Here is a 22889-nt window from a genome sequence, read left to right as displayed (position 1 = left end):
TGCCACAACAAAATAAAACGTAAATGCTCCTCGGCGCTTACTACACAAAGGAAGTCTTATGAAACGGTAAAGTCACAAAATTGACTTCCTACCGTAAATCTGTAACTAGGCCTGGGCACGGGCCGAGACCGCATGTCTATTTGCTAGGCCCGGGACCAAGCCTGAATTTTTCGGGCCAGGCTCAAATAACGTTTTTCAATCATAGGGACCGTGAAGGCCCAGACCGTAAATGAATGGGTCGGTCTTGCCGGGTTTTCGGGGCCAAAAGTCCCACTTTACTTACCTTCATTTTCTCCGTTTCTGATTCGCTTACCTGCACTCAGTTCATATCTTTAAGTCCAATAATTGTTGGTTAATGCAGTTATTCATCATCCAAACAATAACTTCCATTCAATTTTTTTTTTACCTGTGTAAAAGCCACTAATATTAACTCTTATGAAAAATCCAGTTGCAAACCATCACAGCGAACATCTCCACCGATAACAAAGGAAGGGCAAAAGAGAGCAGAAAACCTTTATTTGGCTAAAGAAACTAGCAAAGGCAATCTAATTTGTTCACTTTGGTGGAAGGAAGAAGATTGCATCCGAAGTCCTCTTTGAACATAAAAGTTGCTCGGTATCAGAATCCACATTGAAAAAAGACTCGGGCACCTTTGGAGATAGAGCTTTCCAACAACCAATACTTCCAGCCATGTGGGTGAAGATTGGGTTGAATGACTAGGCTTTCAAAAAAAAAAAAATTTGGAATATGGCAGATGCAAATAACAAGTGAAAGACTGAAAGAGTATGATTCATCAGCTCAAGATATTTCATCAAGCATCTGAAAGATTATGAATATCCGACTTAAGATGCATGCCTACATGTTACAGCTTCAATAGATCACATATAAAAATATAAACATATAAACAGATCTGGAATCCTCAGTCCACAAACTGATGAAGAGAGGCTTCGGGTAATGGAAATTTGAAATTACTGTTGGGTTTCGAGTTAGTGAACAAGGCCAGAAGAGGATTGCTACTGGGTTTCTGAAACTAGGGTTCTTGTTTGAAATCTGGAAATCGATTGAGGGTTTGAGCTTTGAGCTTCGAGCTTTGAAATTTGGGTTCGAACTTCGAAGGGAAACTGGAAAAGTGAAAATCAAAACCCTTCTAATCGCTCCTAAGGGAATTGATATTTGGCTCCAGATTGGAAAAAGAGTAAGACATTGAGAAAGGTTTGGGGACTCGGGGTTGTGTTGACAGCTAAGAGCTGAATGTTTGACTGAATATGACTGATGAATGATGACTAAGAGTCTAAGACTAGTAGAGAAAAATACAAAAGATGAAAGGGATTGGGCCTACTGGGCTTTCAGGCTTATGGATATCAGGGCCCGGGACTGACCCGATAAAACTTAAACGGTCCGGGCTTTATTTTTTTGTGTATTTTTTTTCTCAAAGTCCTGCCCGGACCTGACCGTCCGGATCAGTCCAGTCCGGGTTTTCGGGCTTTCGGGCTAAAATGCCCAGGCCTAGCTGTAACCACGCTACCTCAGCATTGGTCACGATTATTCTGACCTGTAAGATTTACCCCTACATCATCGAATAGTGCACCAGGTTGCCACACAACAAACCCGTTAAGCTTATGAAATCTTGTATGAGTAACTCAAATACAACAATCAAACAACTCACACCACCCACGAGAAAACCACCATTTCAATTTAACGAAATATCCCACGCATTAATTCCTTTTCTCAAGGAGATGCATATGTCACTCAGTGGCAAAATCATACCATTTGATCACACAATAAAATGAATATGAAATCCAAAGTCCCCCATGGACAATAAAGAAAGAATACTCTCGAGGCTCTCTTTCAAAACCCATACTTATGAGTCCCAAGTAACCTCAACTATTACCCTATAAGATACAATTAAAACCCCAGCAGACATACTAGAGCTCTAACTGATTGTAACCAATAACCCGGCCAACGGCTTGATTTCCAATAACATGCCATGGTCACATTCGTGACCCCCGATCACTATTTGTGATCCCCAATCCTCAACCTTCAAGTCTTTGGATCCCCGGTATAAATACCAAAATATTTAAAGGAGTCGCACTGGACTCAAAATATTACTTGAATCTACAACAAAAGATTCTCCGTAATTGATCCCTATCAATTACTCCCGGTACAAAGACCTAACATTTAAATAATTTCACCCATGACCTAAAAATGTTCCACAATACACAATACACAATACTTTTCAAAACAATAGAAATAAACCCTTTCCACAATATATTGTTTTTCGAAAAGTCAACCCAAAAACAATAATATGAACCCTATCACAAATATTGTTTTCAATATAACAAAACCCCCAGCACATATATATTTCACATAAATATATATATATATATATATATATATATATATATATATATACACGTGGTCATTCACTCAGGAATGCTAATAATACCAATTATAGTTTGCAGTTAAATAATAACTCCTAAAACGATAAGGTAAACCCGTTCGTAAATGAACATTGTGAGATTACTGACCTCAAAATTCCTGCTACATCTTCAAACAACTAGACAACTTACAGAACGCACGTACTCTGTCAAGCACCTAAGGAAAATACAACCTGATTCAATACACGAATCACAAAGTGATTAAAGTTCAAATCCACCAATCGAACTACAACCCAAAAGTATAGCCAATCGAAGCGAAACCTCATCTGAGACCACCCAAAGTCTTCAGAACACTCTTAAGATCGATATGTCAAAACTACAAGTCTATCGAATGGTCGGATTCTCAAGTATCGAAAACCGAGATAATCAAAAATGGTAAAAACCCTAACAAAATCATATGATCTCCAAAAATTACATATTATATATCAAAATGTTCGTATTAACGAGTAGATGATATATAAAACTAGAAATTATCCCTGACATGGTCCGAAACTCTGCCAAGCGCCGCCACAAGCGGTGGCACACCGCCGCCGGCCAAACTCAAAACCAGAACAATCCAACCGTCCAAAATGGAGTTTATACCAGGAAAATCAACTTTAATACCTGAGGTTTTGGCCGGTTCAGGCTAGATCAGCCGGAATCAAGCTCACAATCTAAAATCCATTATTCACCTCGAGTTGACTATGCTCTGGTGAAAATTGTCCATAACCACCACCATGGATCGAAATAGGAAACTCCCACGAACTTAACAAGACCGGTTTGAGCCGCTGCTGTCGCCGGAGTAGGAAATTTCGATCGGGTCCGACTGCCTCTACCTTCGCAGTCTCGTTGCACCGCCGTGGGAGAGACTCGCCACTAAAGACCACCATAAGGAGGACCAGAACAAGGAGGCAAGTCAATCTGGGTTGGCGTCGTCGTTGGAGATTGCTGAAAAACTCGGGTCTGAAAACCGAGTCCGGGTTGGGGTCGAGGAGAGAGAACGGAGTGTTTTTGACTTTCTATTTTCAGAAGTTTCCAAAAATAACAATTATGAATTTCCAAAACCAGAAACTCCTATTTATAGTAATTTCCAAAAATAGCAGAAACTTCCGTTGACCATAACTTCTTCATGCAAACTCTGATTTATCGTATCATATATCTATGAACTCGTATTGATGCGCTCTACGACTTTCGTGAAGGAAGTTTTTGGAAAAACAGAACGTATAAAAAGTCAAACTTCAAGCCCCCCCTAAAACTATGCGTTTCGAATAAAAATTTGTCCGAAAATAATCCTATTTCACAACCAACACACGAACAAAGCATAACACTCATAATTCATATAATTGGTTAATTATTAATTGCAATAATTAAATAATAAAAATCTAGGTCATCACAGTCTACCATCCTTTTAAGAATTCCGTCCCGAAATTCAAGCTCACTAATCATCAAACAACTATGCATACTTCACTCTCATATCTGACTCCAACTCTCATGAAGCATCACCCTCGTCATGGTGACTCCACAATATCTTGACTAAGTCAATTTTCTTCATTCTAAGTTGCTTTGTTGACCTATTTAAATTACGAACAGGTTCAACAACAACGGTCGTATCCGCATTCTCCTCAATCGTACCATAATCGATCACATGTGACTCATCCTAGATATACTTCGTTAGCATGGACATATGGAACACATTATGCACATCAGACATACTAGGAGGTAAGGCAAGCCTATAAGGTCAAATCTCCTACCTTCTCTAGAATTTCAAAAGGTCTTGTAAACCTTGGTGATAACTTCCCTTTCTTGCCAAATCTCACCACGCCATTTATGGGTGAGACCTTCAAGAATACATGATCACCCTCTTTAAACTCGACTTGTCTCCTGTTCAAATCTGCGTAATTCTTCTGCCTGCTTTGAGCCGTTCAAACCTATCCCTGATAATCGAAATCTTCTCTGTAGTCTCCTGAACGTTCTCAGGACCCAATGGGCAGATAGGAGATCTACATGGCCTACCATACAAATCCTCATATGGTGCCATGCCAATACTGGAGTAATAACTGTTGTTATAAGAGAATTCAATCAACGGTAGATGATCCTTCCAACTTCCCTTGAAGTTCAACACACACGCTCTCAACATATCCTCCATCACTTGCTTCACTCGCTCAGTCTGTCCATCAGTCTGAGGGTGAAAATCTGTACTCATTTCTAAGTCAGTTCCCATGGCTTTCTGGAAACTGCCCCAGAATTTCAAAGTGAATCGAGATGCTCGATCCGAAACAATCTATACAGGCACACCATGAAGTCTCAGTACCTCCTCAATATACAACTTGCATAACGTGTCAACCGAATACGTTGTCAACACAGGGAGAAAGTGTGCTGATTTTGTCAAACAGTCAACGATCACCCACACTGCATCATGACTTTGCTTGGACCTAAGCAGCCCAGAACCAAAATCCATTGAGATCTGCTCTCACTTCCACAAGGGAATAAGTAATGGTTTCAACATACCTGCAGGTCTCTGATGCTCAGCCTTCACCTGTTAGCAAGCAAGACACTTGGAAACATACTCTGCCACATCCCTCTTCATCCTATTCTACCAGAATTTCCTTCGCAAATCCCGATACATCTGGGTGCTTCCAGGATGCACAATATTAGAATCAGTTTATATTAGAATCCTAATAAAATGAGAGATTTTTCTCAAATTTAATACATCTTGGTGCTTCCGCATGCACAGTACTTAGAAGTCATGCTTTGTATTAGAATCAGTTTATGATATCGAATTTAATAAAATGAGAGATTTTTCTCAAATTCTCAGGTGGACTCCAGATTTATCTTTTTAGGCCAGGGTTTATTGATTGAAAACCCAGGTTACTTCATTCTAATACAAAGCATGACGGTGCTTATATAGCATCCGAGATCTAAAATCATAATCTAACAATAAATCCTAAAGAATCCAAATTTAAAAGGAAACTAAGTACCTAAAATAAAAAGAATCCTAAAACAAATGTAAAACTAGCCTAAAAGTATTAAATCCCGAATCGGATAAAAACGATATATTTTGGCCTAAATCTGTTAGGGCCACCAAAGTGAGTCTTGAAGATCTCATCGTTCCAATTCTGAAAAGGTATCATGCGTCTCAAACGGACATTCTGGCCAAAATCTTCACAATCAAAACCTAACTTTTCGTACGAGAAACGAAAAAGTCCAAAACCAAAATTTCTTTAATATTCTAGCGGTCAATAACCTTATTACGCGTGAGTTACCTATTTTCCAATCACTCTTCTTGATTCTACGTCGCTTCTTTGCTTTTATGGTTTTCACTCTAAATTGAGCCCATTCTCGTGCTACATCAGACTCATATATAATACTATTACCGACTTCTAGGGACATTATGTCATTAGTATGATAATTTAAACAAGTTCAACAGCTAAAAGAAAATCGGCTCTGAGGAATCAATGAATCATTATGGTTGTTCCCTCTATAGTTCATAATTTTGTTAACAGGAAATTACCTGATGCCAGGAAGCCTGTGTCTGTAAGTATTTTTACCAAAAAGGAGGCTAAGCTTATCAACATCTCAAAAATGTCCTGCCCTTCTAAGTAGCTGCTGCCAAATGCTGTCCTGGAAATCACTTTTTTTTTTTTTTGAATAAGGGATTAGGCGATATTAGCTCCTCGGAGGCAAACGATGTAGGGAACAAGTCTCACCCTCAATCCCGAAGGAGAGGGGTTTGCCACACTCTGGGAACCCACCGCCCGTCCCCCTATTATTATTATTTTATTAATAACATAAAAAGAAAAAACAACCTAAAGAAGGGGGGGGGGACATAAACCTTACCCCAAAAGCTAGAAAGAAAGTCAAAAGGAAGTGAAAAGATTGAAGCAGAACCTCAAATTTACCCAACTTCCAACTGTTAAAACAAGCCCAACACCAACCCATGCAAGAAAGAGAGTTAAACATGGAGAAGGTAAGGGAATCCCAGATCATCCATACGAAGATAAGGAGATATATTAGGCGGAGGAGAAACATGCCATACCAGGGATGGAGAAAGTAAGCCCATGTTTGTCATTCTATCAGCCACCGTATTTCATTCCCGAAGAATATGGGAACAATGAAAGGTCATTGCTCTAATACGTGCTAAGCAAGTAAGTCATGCAATTCGTAGCGGCCAAGGTGGAACAAAAGATGAGGATTTGATGCATGCAATTACACTAGTCGAATCACATTCAAGCCAGAGGCATCGCCAACCATACTGGAAGGCATATTCAATCCCAATGATCACACCCATAAGCTCTGCGTAGAAGGCAGATTTGTGTCTCAATCCTTGACAGTAACCGCCAATGTAATGACCATGGGTGTCACGAAACACACCACCACAAGCTGCAGGTCCTGGATTACCCTTTGCAAGACCATCAGTATTCAACTTAATCCAAGGAAAAATTGGAGGGTGCCAGAGAACTAACCGCGGCGCTACTCGATTTTTAGGAATAGGCTGAATACCCAACCCAACCAACAACTGAGTGTCAACCAAACCATTCGAATAACCTGGCATGTAAGGAGCAGCGAAGCGAAGCCAAGCCTTGAGAGAGCTGAAAATTCGCATGAGGGAAGGGCGCTTGTCCTCAAATCTAAGCTTATTGCGAGCTTTCCATATAGCCAGAAGAGCATAGAGACAACTAGCAAGCCAAATATTTTTCAGTTGGGGAGAGAAAGACTTGCCAATAATGGAGGTAAATAACCCACCAATAGTGCCACTAGTTGGTAGGAAAGTCCCAAAACAGCATGCTAGCCATTGCCAAACATGTTGCGCAAACGAGCAAGTGACAAATAAGTGAGTAGAATCCTCAATATAGCCATAAGTACAAAGCTGGCAAACAGACACTGTTGGGATACCACGTTTTTGAAGCTGCACATCAGTAGGTAGTTTATCATAGGAAAGGTGCCATGCCAATAAAGATAACCGTGGTGGAATGAAAGAATGCCAAACCTTAGAAACCCACTCATCTTCTGAAAATGATTGTCGAACTAGATGGTATCCATCAGAAAAAGAGAAAGAACCTGAGCTTGAAGGCTCCCAAATTAATACATCATTTTCTGGTTCAATTGGTAGTGGGATTTGAAGAATTTCAGCCGCCAAAACCGGAAACGAAATTGAAAATTCATTGGGCAAGGTCCATCGCTGATTAGTAATAAAATTTTCCACCGTACTCATCAAACGTTTGGGAAAATTCGGAGCCTGTAATTTTACAATTAAGGGGGCATTCAACCACTTGTCCATCCATAAATTCACCAACCTTCCATCACCAATAAGCCACTTGGAGTTATGGAAAATGAAAGGAAGAGCTGCCTTTAAACCATGCCAAACCGAGGACCTAAAAAACTGATATTTCTTATTGCAGCAAATAGAAAACCGTTGAGATGCATAGCTGCTCCATATTGAACCAGATGTGAGAGTAGACCAACTAAGAGATATCAGAGTTGCCAAGTTAAGAGACTTGAGATCATGTAGCCCAAGGCCCCCCTCCTTCTTTGGCACACAAACCTACCGCCAAGAAACGATGACAAGTTTTCTTTTTGATAAATCTCCAGACCAAATAAAGTTTCGAGCACATGTAGACAAGTGTTTCAATAGTGAAGAAGGCCACAAGTACACAGAGAAACTATGAATTAGCAAACTCTGAAATACATCATGAACCAACTGAACACGCCCCGCCATGGACAACAACTTGCCTTGCCAACCAACCAGACGAGATTTAGCCTTATCAGCAGTTGCTTGAAGGTGTATACGTCGAGGCTTCCCCTTGAATATAGGAACACCCAGATAAGTAAGTGGAGTAGTACCTAACTTGAAGCCCAATAAACGTTTGATAACCCTACGCCGATGAGAATAGTTATCACCAGTATAAAAAGTACTCTTCTCTTTATTTACTATCTGACCTGAAGCAGCACCATACTCTTCCAGAAAGAGTTGCAAACGGTTAAGAGAAAATATATCCCCTCGACAGAAAATAAACAGATCATCAACATAGAGCACATGAGTAATTAGACAACTCCTCGGCATAGAAATAGGTTTGATCTTTCGAGCATTAAAAAGAGAGGACAGTCCTCGACTTAGTGCTTCTTCCGCAATGCAGAACAATAAAGGAGATAGAGGATCCCCTTGTCTTACCCCTTGAGCACAAGAAAAAAAACCTTGTGGCATCCCATTAATCAAGACTGACAGCTTAGCAAAATTTAAAATAGTCTGAATTAAATTTCTGAATCTTGAGGAGAACCCAAACCTCTCTAAGACCTGAAAAAGGAACTGCCAGTGAAGAGTATCAAATGCTTTGGCAATATCAACTTTAATGCCCACATTACCTCCGTAGATTTTCCTATCCAATAGATTGAAGCCCTCATAAACAAGGCCAATGCAATCTGCAATACGACGACCCTTAAGAAAGGCAATCTGATGAGCTGAAATAATACATAAAGCTATAGGACCCAAACGATCTGCCATAATTTTTGGAATGATCTTAAATAAAAAATTGGCCAAAGCAATTGGCCTGAACTGAGAGATCATATTCGCCCCTTCCGTCTTTGGAATTAACACAATGAAGTTAGAATTCGCATTTGGATATAACCAATTTTGTTGGAAAAAGAATTGCACAAAGCCAATAACATCATTACCAACAATATCCCAGCAACTTTGGTAAAAGGAGCCGGGAAAACCATCTGGACCAGGAGAACTAGAAGGGTCCATAGAGAAAACAACACGTCGAATCTCTTCTGCAGTGGGAATAGAAACCAAAACTGAATTATCATCCTCAGAAACCAAGGAGGGAATGACCTTGCAGAAATCAACTACACCACTTGGAGCAACATCTGAAGCATATAACGATTTATAAAACTCAACAACATGATTAGCAATATCTTGTGGATCAGTAAGAAGATTTCCCCCAACCTGTAAGCAATGCATTGAAGAGCGCCTTGCCTTATTGCGGGCATAAGCATAGAAAAAATTTGAGCATTTATCCCCCTCAGTAAACCATTTTACACGAGCTCTGTCCCTCCAAAAAGCCTCCTGATGCTTAACCGCATTAAGAACATCGGCCTTTGCAAGAACTTCAGCCTCAAAGTTAATATCAGTAGAACCATTAGAAGCAATATCTTGTTGAATAGCAGTCAACTTAGCAGGGGCCAACTCCAAGTTTCTATGAACATTCCCAAATACCGTGTTGTTCCATTGCTTAAGGCATGACTTCAAGGCCTTTAATTTTTGTAGCATCACATACATGGGACAACCAGCTGGCCTGGTGGTCGACCAACAATTCGCCACCAACTCCTTGAAAGAAGAGTGGAGAAGCCACATAGATTGGAAACGAAAAGGTTTAGGACCCCCTGGTACAGACTTACCGGCTGAAAAAAGTAAACCATTATGATCAGAAACCACTCGGGGAAGAGCTATACAGTTGGTAAATGGCCAAGCCTCAAACCAGCCATCATCACATAAGGAGCGATCAAGCCGTCGTTCCAAGTGCTTCCGACCTCGCCCTTTAGACCATGTAAAGAAAGCCCCTGAAGTATCAAGATGAGTGAAATGACATCGTTCTGTGGCATTGCGAAAATCCTCACAAGATGAACGCGCAGGGATACTACCATTCATGGCCTCGTGAGCCCCCAATACTGCATTAAAGTCTCCTATTACCATCCAAGGAATGGTGGTCTGCTGACGAAGAAGTAATAAATCCGACCATAATTTGCGACGTTTGAGTGCAGTTGTAGCCGCGTAGACACAAGATAGTTGAGTAAGAGTGCCTTCCAAAGTAATCTGAATAGTAATGTGTTGATCTGCAAAGAACACTAGTGTAGGAGAAGAGATATGTAAAGAACCAAGAAGCCAGATATTTGGAAGAAGAGTACCTCTATCATTTACCAAAATTAGTCGTAGATTCAAGGAAGCCCAGTAAGCAGCAGGAACAGAGTCAAAAGGAATCATTGGCTCTGAAATGCAAACCAAATCTGGGTGATATGTAGAACAAAAATTTGATAATTCTGCACGGGTATCAGAGTTGCCAATACCACGAATATTCCAATAAAGGAGCTTCATCTAAGACGGAGGGGCTTGTTTCGAACCCTTGATGGGTATGGAGTTATACGATCTGGAGAAGCGTTAGCGGTTTTTTGTTTTTTTTTTCTCCAACTTCTTTTGTGATTTAGTGAGAACCGGAATAAACCCATCAATATCCTCACCATTAACAAATCTTGCAACCGCATCAATTTCTGAAGCCACATGAGATTTGACAAAACCAGGAGGTGGACCAAGGCATGGTGGAGCACTAGAAGGAGCCTCTCTGATCAAACCTTCAACCCTCTCCTCCTCAAAAATATCCCCCAAGTACGGGCAGGTGAATCACTAATATCTGTGTCCGAAGCATTAGATGCATCATTCTGAAGTCAATAATTGAAATTCTTCGAACACCTCAATCTCTTTCCCTTCTTCAAATTTTGTCCACCTTTTTAGCATCGTCTTAGTGCTAGCTATCATTGATGGAATCATAGTCTAGTAAAAGTAAAACAATCCCATCATGAGCGATCATCAAGCAATTTAGTACAGTTACCTTCATCATTACATGCAATTACGATAATACTAGGTTAACCATATTTTGGTGTTCTCATATCTTGAAACCATGCACATAACGTGACATTTGATGTGGCAGATAAACATTGAATAATGTTGAAAAGAACAAATAATGGGACCAATAATAAAAAATTAACTAACGCAGGCGATAGCTTAGCACTCTTAATTTTTCAAATTGCAGGAACTACCTGTAGTGATAAACTGATGATAAGAACTTACTTTTAAGCTCTCTCTCTTCATTACTTTATTACAGCATCTCTTCGGTATATTAATGTGTAAGAAGGGCCTTTGATATAATACCCTGAAGACCATCAGATTCGATCTGATACATAGGTGATGCACTATCTTATTTTGTGAAATAATGTTAAACACATGCAGTTAGGCTAATGCCTTTTTATTGGGAACCAAACATCATTACAACAAACTTTAAGACCATCTAGCTATATATATACTCAATTTATTCATGAATTGCATATACTATCTGAAATACAAGCTTTTCTGGAAATTTGGTCTAGCTCCACAGTTCACAGAGGGTGTAGCATTACTTGAACTCCATGTTGCGGACGAACTGTAATGTACCTAAAAGGTGAGTGGACATAACCCGGGGAAAGGGTGAAGGAGTAGCGTTGCAGAATCATCGATAGAGCAATCTTTGCTTCGGTGGTGGCAAAGTTGAATCCTACACAATTTCTAGGTCCCATTCCAAAGGGTAAGTATGCGATCATGTTATTATTAGTAGCTTTAGCAACCCCTTCTGAGAATCTCTCGGGTTTGAAAAGATGCACATCTTCTCCCCAGAGTTGAGGATCATGGTGAAATGCTAGGTTTGGGACATGCAATTCAACATTAGCAGGAACAATGATTCTTCCAAGTCTAACTTCCTTTTCGACTCTCCTAATGATGGAAACAACAGGAGGATATAACCTTAGAGTCTCATTTAGGATCATACTCATCTGCATGCAACAAAATTAATATATGGTTAAACAAGTCAGGATATATTTCTAACAACTAACACAACAAGCAACTGATTAGTAGACATTCTTTCGTACCGTTTTGAGTTTGGTAAGGCCATCAGAATTTGGAGTTTGTTTGCCAAATAATTGCAGGACTTCCTTTCTTGCTTCCTCTTGCCAATCAGGATGCATTGCCAGAAGAAGAATAGTCCAAGCAAGCAAAGTATTAGTGGTTTCCTGTCCAGCAAAGTAAAATGTCTTGCACTCATCAACTAAATCATCCACTGTAATTCTCTGGTTGAAATCGGAATTATAACGAGCCTTTAAAAGCAATCCAATAAAATCATCTCCAAATTTGTCTTCTTTGCTAATCATAGTCATGGCCTGCTCTTCTCTTTTCTTAACAATCCCTATTATGGAGTCATATATTCCTTTCACAAGCTTCTCTGATACAATCTCATCGTTGGTTTTAATAAAGCGACTGCAATGTTGAATTCCATTAGCTTTGAGGACTCATAAATTCATAATCTTATTCACTTCCGAGGACATTATATATTGATATGATTACTAAGGTTCAACAACTGAAAGAGGGATCACTGTGATATTAGGAAATTACCTGATGCCAGGAATCCTGAGTCTGTATGTATTTTTAACCAAAAATGAGGCTAACTTCATCAACATCTCAAAAATATCCTGCCCTTCTAAGTAGCTGCTGCCAAATGCTGTCCTCGAGATCACTTCTGAAGTCAATAACCGAAATTCTTCAAATACCTCAATCTCTTTCCCTTCTTCATGATTTTGCCATCTTTTTAGCATCGTCTCAGTACTAGCTATCATTGCTGGAATCATAGCCTAGTAAAAGTAAAACAATCCCATCATTAAGTATCATCAGAAAATGAGCAAAGTTACAACTTGTTTTCCTCAGTATATGATATTAACTAACATAGGTATTAGAATACCACTGTTATTTCTTAGTTTGCAAGAACTTCCATTAATTATAGTTAGAACTTACTTTTAAGCTCTCTCCATGGAAGGCATACATGGAAATTTTTCGCACTTTTAACCATTTTTCACCTTCTATTCCTGGAAGGCCATTCCCTTGTAGCCTCAATGCAAAGCCTTCCTTCTTCAGTTTTCGATAAACCCTGTCTTTGTCATTCAGGATCTCTTTGCACATCTCAGGATCCATAACTATCAACTGAGATTGAGAACCATACCATTGAAGATATGTCTTAAGCTTCCCTTCTACAAATTACACATAACCAAAATTATAAAAGGAACTATTAATATTGAAAGCCATATATACATAGTTAATGATGAGCTAGTTTGCCATTAAATACCATATTTCTTGCTCCATGTGTGAATATGAGGATGAATTTGATAAAGTATGTCGTGTGATAAACTTTTGGGCCTGCTCATTGCTTCCTTTATCATGTTGGAGATTTCTTTGGTGTTTCCGTGGATAAGTCGGTAAGAAGGGCCTTCAACTCCCTGCAGATTCAATGTTTTCTTAATGCGGATCGGAACCCACCATTGTTTGTAAAAGATTTTGATGAGAGCTAGGAGAAGAAGGGAGAGAAATGCAAAGCTTGAAAGAGTGATTGCTAGGCTTTCGAAAGTTGCGGTCATCTTTAGTTTAGCTGTCGTATTTTCGTTCTGTACCACTCCACTGTTATTTCGAGTTAGAATCTGATTCCTTATAGAGAGAAACATTAACGCTGGCAGCGGCTTCTTCTGATGGTTATGACATATTATCCTACGCATGCATGGTCTTGAAATTCAAAGAATGAGCCATTAAGAATGAGTTTCTTCCTTGACATTAAGGTAGTTATGTCAGGTTGCATGATTTAGTTGACTTTGTTCAATTTAGTAAAACTCTACTATTTTAAGACTTAATCCCAATCATTAATAAGGATTTGATTTTTTTTTTTTGTTCTTTTTCTCTTGGTTGATTAGTCGCCTTGGTATTATTCACAGTTATTAGTTGTCCTTTCACTGTATTGACCTTGTCATGACAGTTCATCAGGTGTTAAAATACAATTGGAATTCTGAACCGTTACTTCTAGTTAAATTCTCGTTCAACATTTCCTACATTAATATCTCAAAACAACAGCTAGCGTTTAACACGAAATGAACATACTAACTGATCGATGATCATAGTCAATGTTGTACTTTTTGATCCAAGCAACTATGCTAGCTCTGCATATCCATCTGTACTACCGATTTAAACATAAGAACCGATTTAAACATAAGATAAATTTCTTTGAGCTTCTCACCAGATGAGAGAAGAATGAAGACCGACCAGTTCATAGATAAAGCACATTTGTTTTTGGATATGAGTGATTTTTTCATCATGATTGAAGAGCTTGAAGCTGGCTTAAGAGTTTATTCACTTGTTAGTTCCAGTACATGAGTTAATTTTATTATGGGCCTGCTCTCCATGGATGAGTCTGTAAAAACTTTTCCCTGTTAATCCATCAGATTCTGTACTTAATGCACTTTTACCAATACTGCTATTTGAAACAAGCTTGAGCACAAATCGCCCTCTATCATATCATAGAGGCTGCATGGTGCTTGTTTGGGAATCAAAACTACTTTGGTGTACAATGGATATAAAAATCTGACGGATTTTTTATATAAAGTCTAATAATAACTGTAAGGGTTGTCAAAAACTCAAAATAGTGCACTATTGACAATATGTTTATTCATGTAATATTGCCCTCTTTATAAAATATGTTTATATATATATGAGCCACCATATGGACTATGGAGTGCAAGATTTACTGGCAATTTTTGTGGCCACAGTTCAGAGAGTGTGTAGCATTATTTGAACTCCATGCTGCGGGCGAACTGTAATATATCTAAAAGGTGAGTGAACATAACCCGGGGAAAGGGTGAAGGAGTACTTTGTAGAATCATCGAAAGAGCAATTTTTGCTTCTGTGGTTGCAAAGTTGAATCCAATACAATTTCTAGGTCCCATTCCAAAGGGTAAGTATGCAACCATGTTATTGTTAGTAGCTTTAGCAACCCCTTCTGAGAACCTCTCTGGTTTGAAAAGATGCACATCTTCTCCCCAAAGTTTTGGATCATGATGAAATGCTAGATTTGGGACCTGCAGTTCAACATTAGCAGGAACAATGATTTTTCCGAGTCTAACTTCCTTTTCGACTTTCCTTATGATGGAAACAACAGGAGGATATAACCTTAGAGTTTCATTGAGGATCATACTCATCTGCATGCAACAAAGTGAAAAAATGGAAAACAAGTGAGGATCCATTTCGAATAATTAACTTAGATGACAAGCAACTGATAGTTGACATTCTTTCGTACCGTTTTGAGTTTGGCAAGGCCATCATGATTTGGAGTTGTTTGTTTGCCAAACAATTGCAGAACTTCTCTTCTTGCTTCCTCTTGCCACTCAGGATGAAGTGCCAGAAGTAAGATAGTCCAAGCTAGCAATGTATTGGTGGTTTCTTGTCCAGCAAAGTAAAATGTCTTGCACTCATCAATTACATCATCCACTGTAATGTTCACATTTGGATCGTGACGAGCCTTATAAGCAATCCAATAAAATCACCTCCAAATCTGTCTTCTTCACCGCTCATAGTCATGGCCTGCTCTTCTCTTTTCTTAACAATCTCTATTATGGAATCGTGTATTCTTTCCACAAGCTTCTCTGATTCAATCTCATCTTTGATTTTGATAATGCGACTGGAATAATTGTGTACCATTAGCTTTGGGGATTCAGAATAGTATTCCTGACTTCTAGGGACATTATGTCATCTTAATATGATAATTTAAACAAGGATTCAACAGCTAAAAGAAAATCTGCTCTGAGGGATCACTGTGGTTGTTCCCTCTACAGTTTAAGATTTTGTTAAAAGGAAATTACCTGAAGCCAGGAAGCCTGAGTCTGTAAGTATTTTTTACCAAAAAGGAGGCTAAGCTCATCAACATCTCAAAAATGTCTTGGCCTTCTAAGTAGCTGCTACCAAATGCTGTCCTGGAAATCACTTCTGAAGTCAATAATCGAAATTCTTCGAACATCTCAATCTCTCTCCCTTCTTCATATTTTGTCCACCTTTTTAGCATCGTCTCAGTGCTAGCTATCATTGATGGAATCATAGTCTAGTAAAAGTAAAACAATCCCATCATCAGCGATCATCAAGCAATTAGCATAGTTACCTTCATCAGTACAATCAGGATAATGCCAGGTTAACCATATTTTGATGTTCTCATATCTTTAAACCACATAACTTGACATTTGATGTGGCAGATAAACACTGGATAATGTGGAAAATTCTATAGTACATACCAGTATGTCATACTCACATTTACAAATGTGACAATAAATTTGTTGTTATTGTGGTAACTTAAGTCCTATTTTGTGTAATCTTAGTTCTATTAATGTTAATTACACCACCTACGACCTTGTTACAAATTTTTGAACAAATTTGTTGTCAATATTGTAATTTTGGTTTAACTACATGTAAATAGTGTAAATGAATGTTGTAACTTTGTTCTCAATATTATAATTTTGATTCATATAAATTGTAATTTTTGTTCAAATACATATAAAATCAGTGTATAATAAACATTACAGTATCATAGCTTGTCTCGGATAATGTTAAAAAGAACAAATAATGGGACCAATGATAAAAAATTAACTAACTGTAGGTAATAGCTTAGCACTCTTATTTTCTCAAATTGCAAGAATTACCAGCAGTGATAATAAGAACTTACTTTTAAGCTCTCTCCATGAAAGGCATGCATGGAAATTTTTCGCACTTTTGCCCATTTTTCACCTTCTATTCCCGGAAGGCCATTGCCTTGTAGCCTTAACGCGAAGCCCTCCTTCTTGGGTTTTCGATAAACTCTATCGTTGTCATTCAGTATCTCTTTGCACAACTCGGTATCCATAACTATCAACTGAGCTTGAGAACCATACCATTGAAGATAAGTCTTCCCTTCTACAAATTAACATAACCAAAATTAGAAAGCCATATATATATATAGATACACAGTTAGTGATGAGCTAGCTAGCTTGTATTCAAATACCATATTTCTTGCTCCATGAGTAAGTATGAGGATAAATCAGGGTAAGTATGTCATGTGATAAACTTTTGGGCCTGCTCATTGCTTCCTTTATCATGTTGGCGATTTCTTTGGTGTTCCCATGGATAAGTCTGTAAGGAGGGCCTGTGACTCCTTGCACATTCATCTTTTTCTTAATGCGCGTCGGAATCCACCATTGTTTGTAAAAGATCTTGATGAGAGCTACAAGAAGAAGGTAGAGAAACACAAAGCCTGAAAGAGTGATTGCTAGGCCTCCCAAAGAAGTCATCTTTAGTTTTGCTTTCTTTTTTTGGGCTCTCTGCTGATATTTCATGTTAGATTGCGAGATCTTATATATAGATTCGAAACCCTAGCAAGCTAAGCTGGCAACAATGACATAATATGCTGCGCATGGATATGATCTTAAAATTCAACTAAGGAACGAGTTTTTAAAGAAGACTTTCTTCCATGCATGACGTAATATGCTACGCATGCATGGCCTTCAGTATAAGACTATAAGAGTATTTTCCTGTATTAATCAATCACAATCATTATTTGACTAGCCATACTAAGCTGATTTTTATTCTTTTGTTTTCTTCTCATAGTTCCTTGGGATTAAACGCAGTTGACTTGTCACTGTGTTGAATAATGGGTTCTTCACCTTTTCCGTCCGCATTTTGCTTCTAATGGCTTACAAGCTCAAGTTTGGAGGCATTTTATTCCACCATGGTTCTCTATACTTGTTTGGCGCTTCTCCATAAGTTATATTTAGCTATCGATGACCTGTTAAACAGCGACAAGCGTGGCCTGTGGCCCACCATTGTACCGATATTGTTCAAACTTAACCACCTGATAGGTGTTGAGTTTTAATCACAAAAAGCCTCGGTACAATTGAGTAAGAGCCACCCACTTATAAGTTATATTTTATTTGTCACTTTTTCAATGTGGGATCTTTTCTCTCCAACACGCCCCTTCACGTGCAACCTAACTCTAGGTCTGCACGTAAAATTAATTAACAATCCAATTCCCACATTGGAAATTGGGACACAAGTCTCATATCAGATACTTGGCCAATATAACAATCCAAGGCCTACATTGGACACTTGGTAACAATTCAATCGGAATATTTCGATGGCAATATAAGGAACCCAAATTCGGGCCCATAACAATTGGAGACGCAATTCGAGAGAGACCCACTCTAATACCATGTTAAACAGCGACAAGCGTGGCCTGTGACCCACCATTGTATCCATATTGTCCCAACTTAACCACCCGATAGGTGTTGAGTTTTAATCACAAAAGGCCTCGGTACAATTGGGTAAGAGTCACCCACTTATAAGTTATATTTTATTTGTCACTTTTCCAATGTGGGATCTTTCCTCTCCAACATGACCAACTTCAATGACAAGGCATTCCATTGGTTTCGGTATGTCAGCTTTGCTCTTGTTGCACTGTTGAGGATCGATTCAACTCATTTATTTGTTTCTTGTTCCTTCGCTCAACATGTTTGGCAATGGTTGTCATGCTGTTTTGGTACTTCTTTACCAACTCATGGCTCAATTGGTGACTTATGGAGTATATATAATTATTGGTAAACCATTTTCTCCTCAACTAAAAGGTATATGGTTTGCGGGTTGTCTATTTTCTTTCATGGTTATTTGGAAAACATGTAGTAATTTTATTTTTTTTCGATAATAAAAGGCCTTCTCTTATGTGTGGTTTTCGCCTATTGAATCTTGGTTACGGTTTGCTGCTCCTCATTTGCCTTGTTATTCCCGCGCTATGTTGGACTCTCAGTGTTAGGTGTGTGGATCCGATTCCACATAGGATAAGGATTTGTTAATCCTTGATCAAAGAGGAGTTTTGATTGTTTCCTACCTGCTTACATAATCCTACTTGGTAATGGTTTATATGTCTATTGGGAATAGGTTTCCAATGTCTTATAGGGAGCAAACGTTACAAGGCAAGGTTGGTTGTGAAAGGCTTTCAACAAAGGGAGGGAATTGATTTTGATGAGATATTTTCGCCGGTTGTGAAACATACCACAATCCAGGTAGTGCTTGGTTTAGTGGAAGCTGAAGGTCTGTATTTGGAGCAGCTAGACGTCAAGACTGCTTTTTTTTTTTTTTTTTTTATGGTGATTTGAAGGAGATACGCTCAAAGCAAGCATATAATTTAACCCTATAAATATCATTAGTAGTATAAGCAAGTAGGGATCGTTCTATTCCGGGGATTAAGGGTACACATGTCAATGTAGGACAATTACACAATTAATAAAGACACAAAGTATATTATTTACAAAAATAAAATAAAGTATATACATAATTACTAAATTAAGGGGGGATTTAGGTTTTGGTTTTCGGAAATAAACTAAGTAAAGAAAACAAAGAAAACTAAAAACATAATTACACGAATGGAATGAGAGAACAAAGATCAAAACCGAAACTATGATCAAATTCGATTAAACCCTAATATTGTTCATCTAAGTCATGAGAAAGGAGTTGATCATGTGAAATATTCGAAAGCAAATAATTTCCCATTTTTTACTTTTCAATGCTAATTAACCTAAGTGAAAGCACAAAGATTAATCCTCTCAAACATGTAATCAAGCCCTAGAAAGCTAGTCAATCATGACATGTTTAACGCATGAAACACATAGAAAGGCTATCAACTCAAGTGTGCAACTTAGTATGAAAAAGTCCACCTAATTGCAATCCTCTTTAATTAAATTCGGTTTTTGTCCAAAACCTTTACTACTTCGATTCAAGTTACACAAAACAAAAAGTTGATTTCATGTTCTTAAATCTAGCACGATTCATATCAAAACCCTAAGTGTTTCGAACCACATAAGATTAAAATACAAAAGATATCTATAAAGCAAATTTAATTAAACAAACTCACATAAGCAACTCTCGAATTACAATATAAGAGTCGAAATTCTCATTTAATCATAAAAATTCCAGAAATAATAACTTTGTTCAATCATGAATGTCAACTAAAACAAAACCAACGAAATTCAAACAAAGGTTACAAAGTAGAGGTCGAATTACACCGTGGATGGAAGATGAGGATGGATGATTTTCGTTGTGATCCTTGAAGCTTGAAATCAAGTCTTTATAGTGGATGGTGGAGGAATAGGTCACGGCTCCTTCTTCTCCCTTCAGCCTTGCTTGAACTCCGTGGCTTGCTTTAGAGGATGGGGAGATTTTTTCTGATGTTTATTTTCTAATGGAGAGAGGTGTGTTGTGGTGTGATGGTGTGTCAAATTGTGTAGAGAATGCTCCTATTTATAGGAGGATGGCAACTTAGTCTCCAAGTCTTCAAGATTGATCCACACAGCATTAGCCAATCAGAGAACGCCACGTCAGCTCTGCTATGTCATCCAACCAATAAGAAACCTCCAATTTAACACCTTGATTTAGGGAGATTATTTTTGAATTAATTGCATGATTATTTTCTGATTTATCTCCTCAAATAACTATCCAATCATGACACACAGCTTCAACCAATCATAGAATGCCATGTCAGCTTTGTTGAGTCATCCAGCCAATCAGAAGCCTCCAAATTACATCCCATAATCTTTCCAAATATATTATTGCTATTTTTGCCCTGATTTTATCTGATTTTTCTCTTAATTTTCGGCCAAAATACTCTTGAGTGAAAATAGGAATGAATCTGGACTTGTTTTGGACCTTTTCTCCCTTAAATCTCTCCATGGCATGATTATCCTTGATCATCTCTTGATTTTTGACATTAACTCCATGATTTTCCATGCAAAAATCAGATTTAATCTCCCACGTCATCATGTGGTCTCCTAATGCCTTCAGGTTTCCTAGCCTCATCAGGATTCCTGCCTTGACTGGGATTCCTAGTCGGACCAGGAAAACTCCATTTCTTCATGTCAACTCATTTCTTCTCCATTTATTCCAATATACCTAGAAAATAAAAATTATATTAAAATGTATTTATTTAAGGAAATAACTAAGTAAAATATGAGGAAATAACAATTAAAACGTCGCATTAAAATGCTCCTATCAAAGGAGGTCATATACGTGAAGCAACCACAAGGTTTTATAGCACTTGGTAAGGAGGAATTGGTATGCAAACTGCAAAAGAGCCTGTATGGCTTGAAACAAACCCCAAGACAGTGGTACAAGAAGTTTGATGCTTTCACGCGTGTGGAAGTGACTACACAAGATGTCAATCTAATCACTATTGTTACTTCAAGAGGTTTGAAAAATCTTATATCATTCTTTTACTGTATGTGGATGATATGTTGATAGCTGGGGAAGACTTCAATGAGATTGAGAAGTTGAAGAGAGAGATGTCAAACCAGTTCGCGATGAAGGTTTTGGGTGAGGTGAAGAAAATCTTAGGTATAAAGATTATCCGTAATAAAGTGGCTGGTACTCTGAAGCTTTCACAAGCGGAGTATGTTAAGAAGGTGCTTAAGGCGGCTCACTTTAAATTGTCCAAGGAACAATCACCCAAGGGAGAAAAAGAGAAAGAATATATGAAGAATGTACCTTATGCATCGGCAGTTGGATGCTTAATGTATGCTATGGTGTGTACTAGACCCGATATTGCTCATGCAGTTGGAGTTGTGAGTAGGTACACGAGTAATCCATGAAAGAAACATTGGGAGGCTGTGAAATGGATCATGAGGTATCTTCGGGGTACTACTGATATGTCTCTTTGTTTCAAGAGAGGTAGTGCTGAACTACAAGGATATGTTGATGCAGACTTGGCAGGAGATCATGATACTTGTCGGAGTACTACTGGTTATGTCTATACTGTGGGTGGTGCTGCAGTATCTTGGGTCTCAAATTTGTTAGGGTAAGTGGCCCTGTCTACAACGGAGTCCGAGTATGTAGCAGTCTCAGAGGCTGGTAAGGAGATGGTGTGGCTAAAGGGTCTGTTGGAGGAATTAGGTAAAAAGTAAGAGAATTGTGCATTGCACAGTGATAGTCAAAGTGCAATTCATTTGGCAAAGAACCCTGCTTGTCATTCAAGGACTAAACACATTCCTATGAAGTATCACTACATATGAGAACTTGTGGAGAATAAAGTGCTGCAATTGTTGAAGATTCAAGGAAGTGAGAATCCTGCTGATATGTTGACTACGTCTGTGCCAATAAGTAAAATGAAGCTGTGCTTGGCTTCAGTTGGTCTCCAAGTTTGAAGAAGGAGATGTTGGCTGTAATAATGGGTTTTGTGTTGCTATGATTGAAGAGTATTGAAGAATATTAGCTACTAGCGTAATCGGCTCCAAGTGAAAGATTGTTGGGTGTGTGGATCCGATTCCACATAGGATAAGGATTTGTTAATCCTTGATCAAAGAGGAGTTTTGATTGTTTCCTACCTGCTTACATAATCCTACTTGGTAATGGTTTCTATGTTTATTGGGAATAGGTTTCCAATGTCTTATAGGGTCTGGTTAGATATCTATAAATAGGGGCATATGTTGTAGTAGTAGATCAAGTCTTTGAAGCATTAAACAGAGAGAGCAAGTGAGGTCTTGAGAGTTGGTGAGAACTTCTTGTGAGAGATTCTTGTATTTTTGTTCGTGTATTAATTCTTCTTCTATAGTGAAACCCAAGCAGCCCGGGGACGTAGGCAAAGTTCTTTGCTGAACCTCATTAACAAGTTCGTGTTTGTTTTCTCAATCGCTTATCTATATTGTTTTGCACTTGTCTGCTTCCGCAAGAGGAATTCGAGGTCGAATTCCTAACACTCAGTTGCTAGTGAACTTGAGAATCCATCCAACTAGTTTTTCAAAGATCAGTTGTTCCATGGTTAATTATTTAGTACCACCCTTATTTTTTTTGTGGATTAACACTAA

The 22889-nt window shown here is 38.4% G+C and overlaps 2 protein-coding genes and 1 pseudogene across 2 annotated transcripts; all 3 read right to left on the bottom strand.

Moving 5' to 3' along the window:
• Nucleotides 1-4302: 4302 nt before the first annotated feature.
• LOC112199691 lies at nt 4303-10395 on the bottom strand. Its single transcript, XM_024340669.1, has 3 exons — nt 7964-10395; nt 6628-7843; nt 4303-4698 (listed from the first exon to the last, which is right to left on the bottom strand). Exons 1-3 carry the CDS (start codon nt 10393-10395, stop codon nt 4303-4305), a joined length of 4044 nt encoding a protein of 1347 aa, XP_024196437.1.
• A 959-nt stretch (nt 10396-11354) lies between these two features.
• On the bottom strand, nt 11355-13648 carry LOC112199949 (cytochrome P450 CYP749A22). Its single transcript, XM_024340945.2, has 5 exons — nt 13331-13648; nt 13003-13235; nt 12607-12842; nt 12087-12471; nt 11355-11990 (listed from the first exon to the last, which is right to left on the bottom strand). The coding sequence occupies exons 1-5, from the start codon at nt 13617-13619 to the stop codon at nt 11562-11564; spliced, it is 1572 nt and encodes a 523-aa protein (XP_024196713.1). The 5' UTR covers nt 13620-13648; the 3' UTR covers nt 11355-11561.
• Nucleotides 13649-14594: 946 nt separating this feature from the next.
• On the bottom strand, nt 14595-17356 carry LOC112199950 (annotated as a pseudogene).
• Nucleotides 17357-22889: the final 5533 nt, after the last annotated feature.

Source organism: Rosa chinensis, chromosome 4 (genome assembly GCF_002994745.2).
Source record: "Rosa chinensis cultivar Old Blush chromosome 4, RchiOBHm-V2, whole genome shotgun sequence".
Taxonomy (NCBI): Eukaryota; Viridiplantae; Streptophyta; class Magnoliopsida; order Rosales; family Rosaceae; genus Rosa; species Rosa chinensis.
This window is presented reverse-complemented; position numbering and strand designations above follow the sequence as displayed.

Bases quoted from the DNA above. Each gene is read 5' to 3' on its own strand.
- LOC112199949 (XM_024340945.2), bottom strand. From the start codon at position 13,619: ATGACCGCAACTTTCGAAAGCCTAGCAATCACTCTTTCAAGCTTTGCA. The intron at 12,843-13,002 runs GTAAGTTCTAAC...TACTTTTACTAG, and splicing joins TCCATGGAGAGAGCTTAAAA to GCTATGATTCCAGCAATGAT. The intron at 11,991-12,086 runs GTACGAAAGAAT...TGTTGCATGCAG, and splicing joins GCCTTACCAAACTCAAAACG to ATGAGTATGATCCTAAATGA.
- LOC112199691 (XM_024340669.1), bottom strand. From the start codon at position 10,395: ATGATTCCTTTTGACTCTGTTCCTGCTGCTTACTGGGCTTCCTTGAAT. The intron at 7,844-7,963 runs GTAGGTTTGTGT...AATATGGAGCAG, and splicing joins CTTGTCATCGTTTCTTGGCG to CTATGCATCTCAACGGTTTT. The intron at 4,699-6,627 runs GTAATTGCATGC...GTGCCTGTATAG, and splicing joins TTGAATGTGATTCGACTAGT to ATTGTTTCGGATCGAGCATC.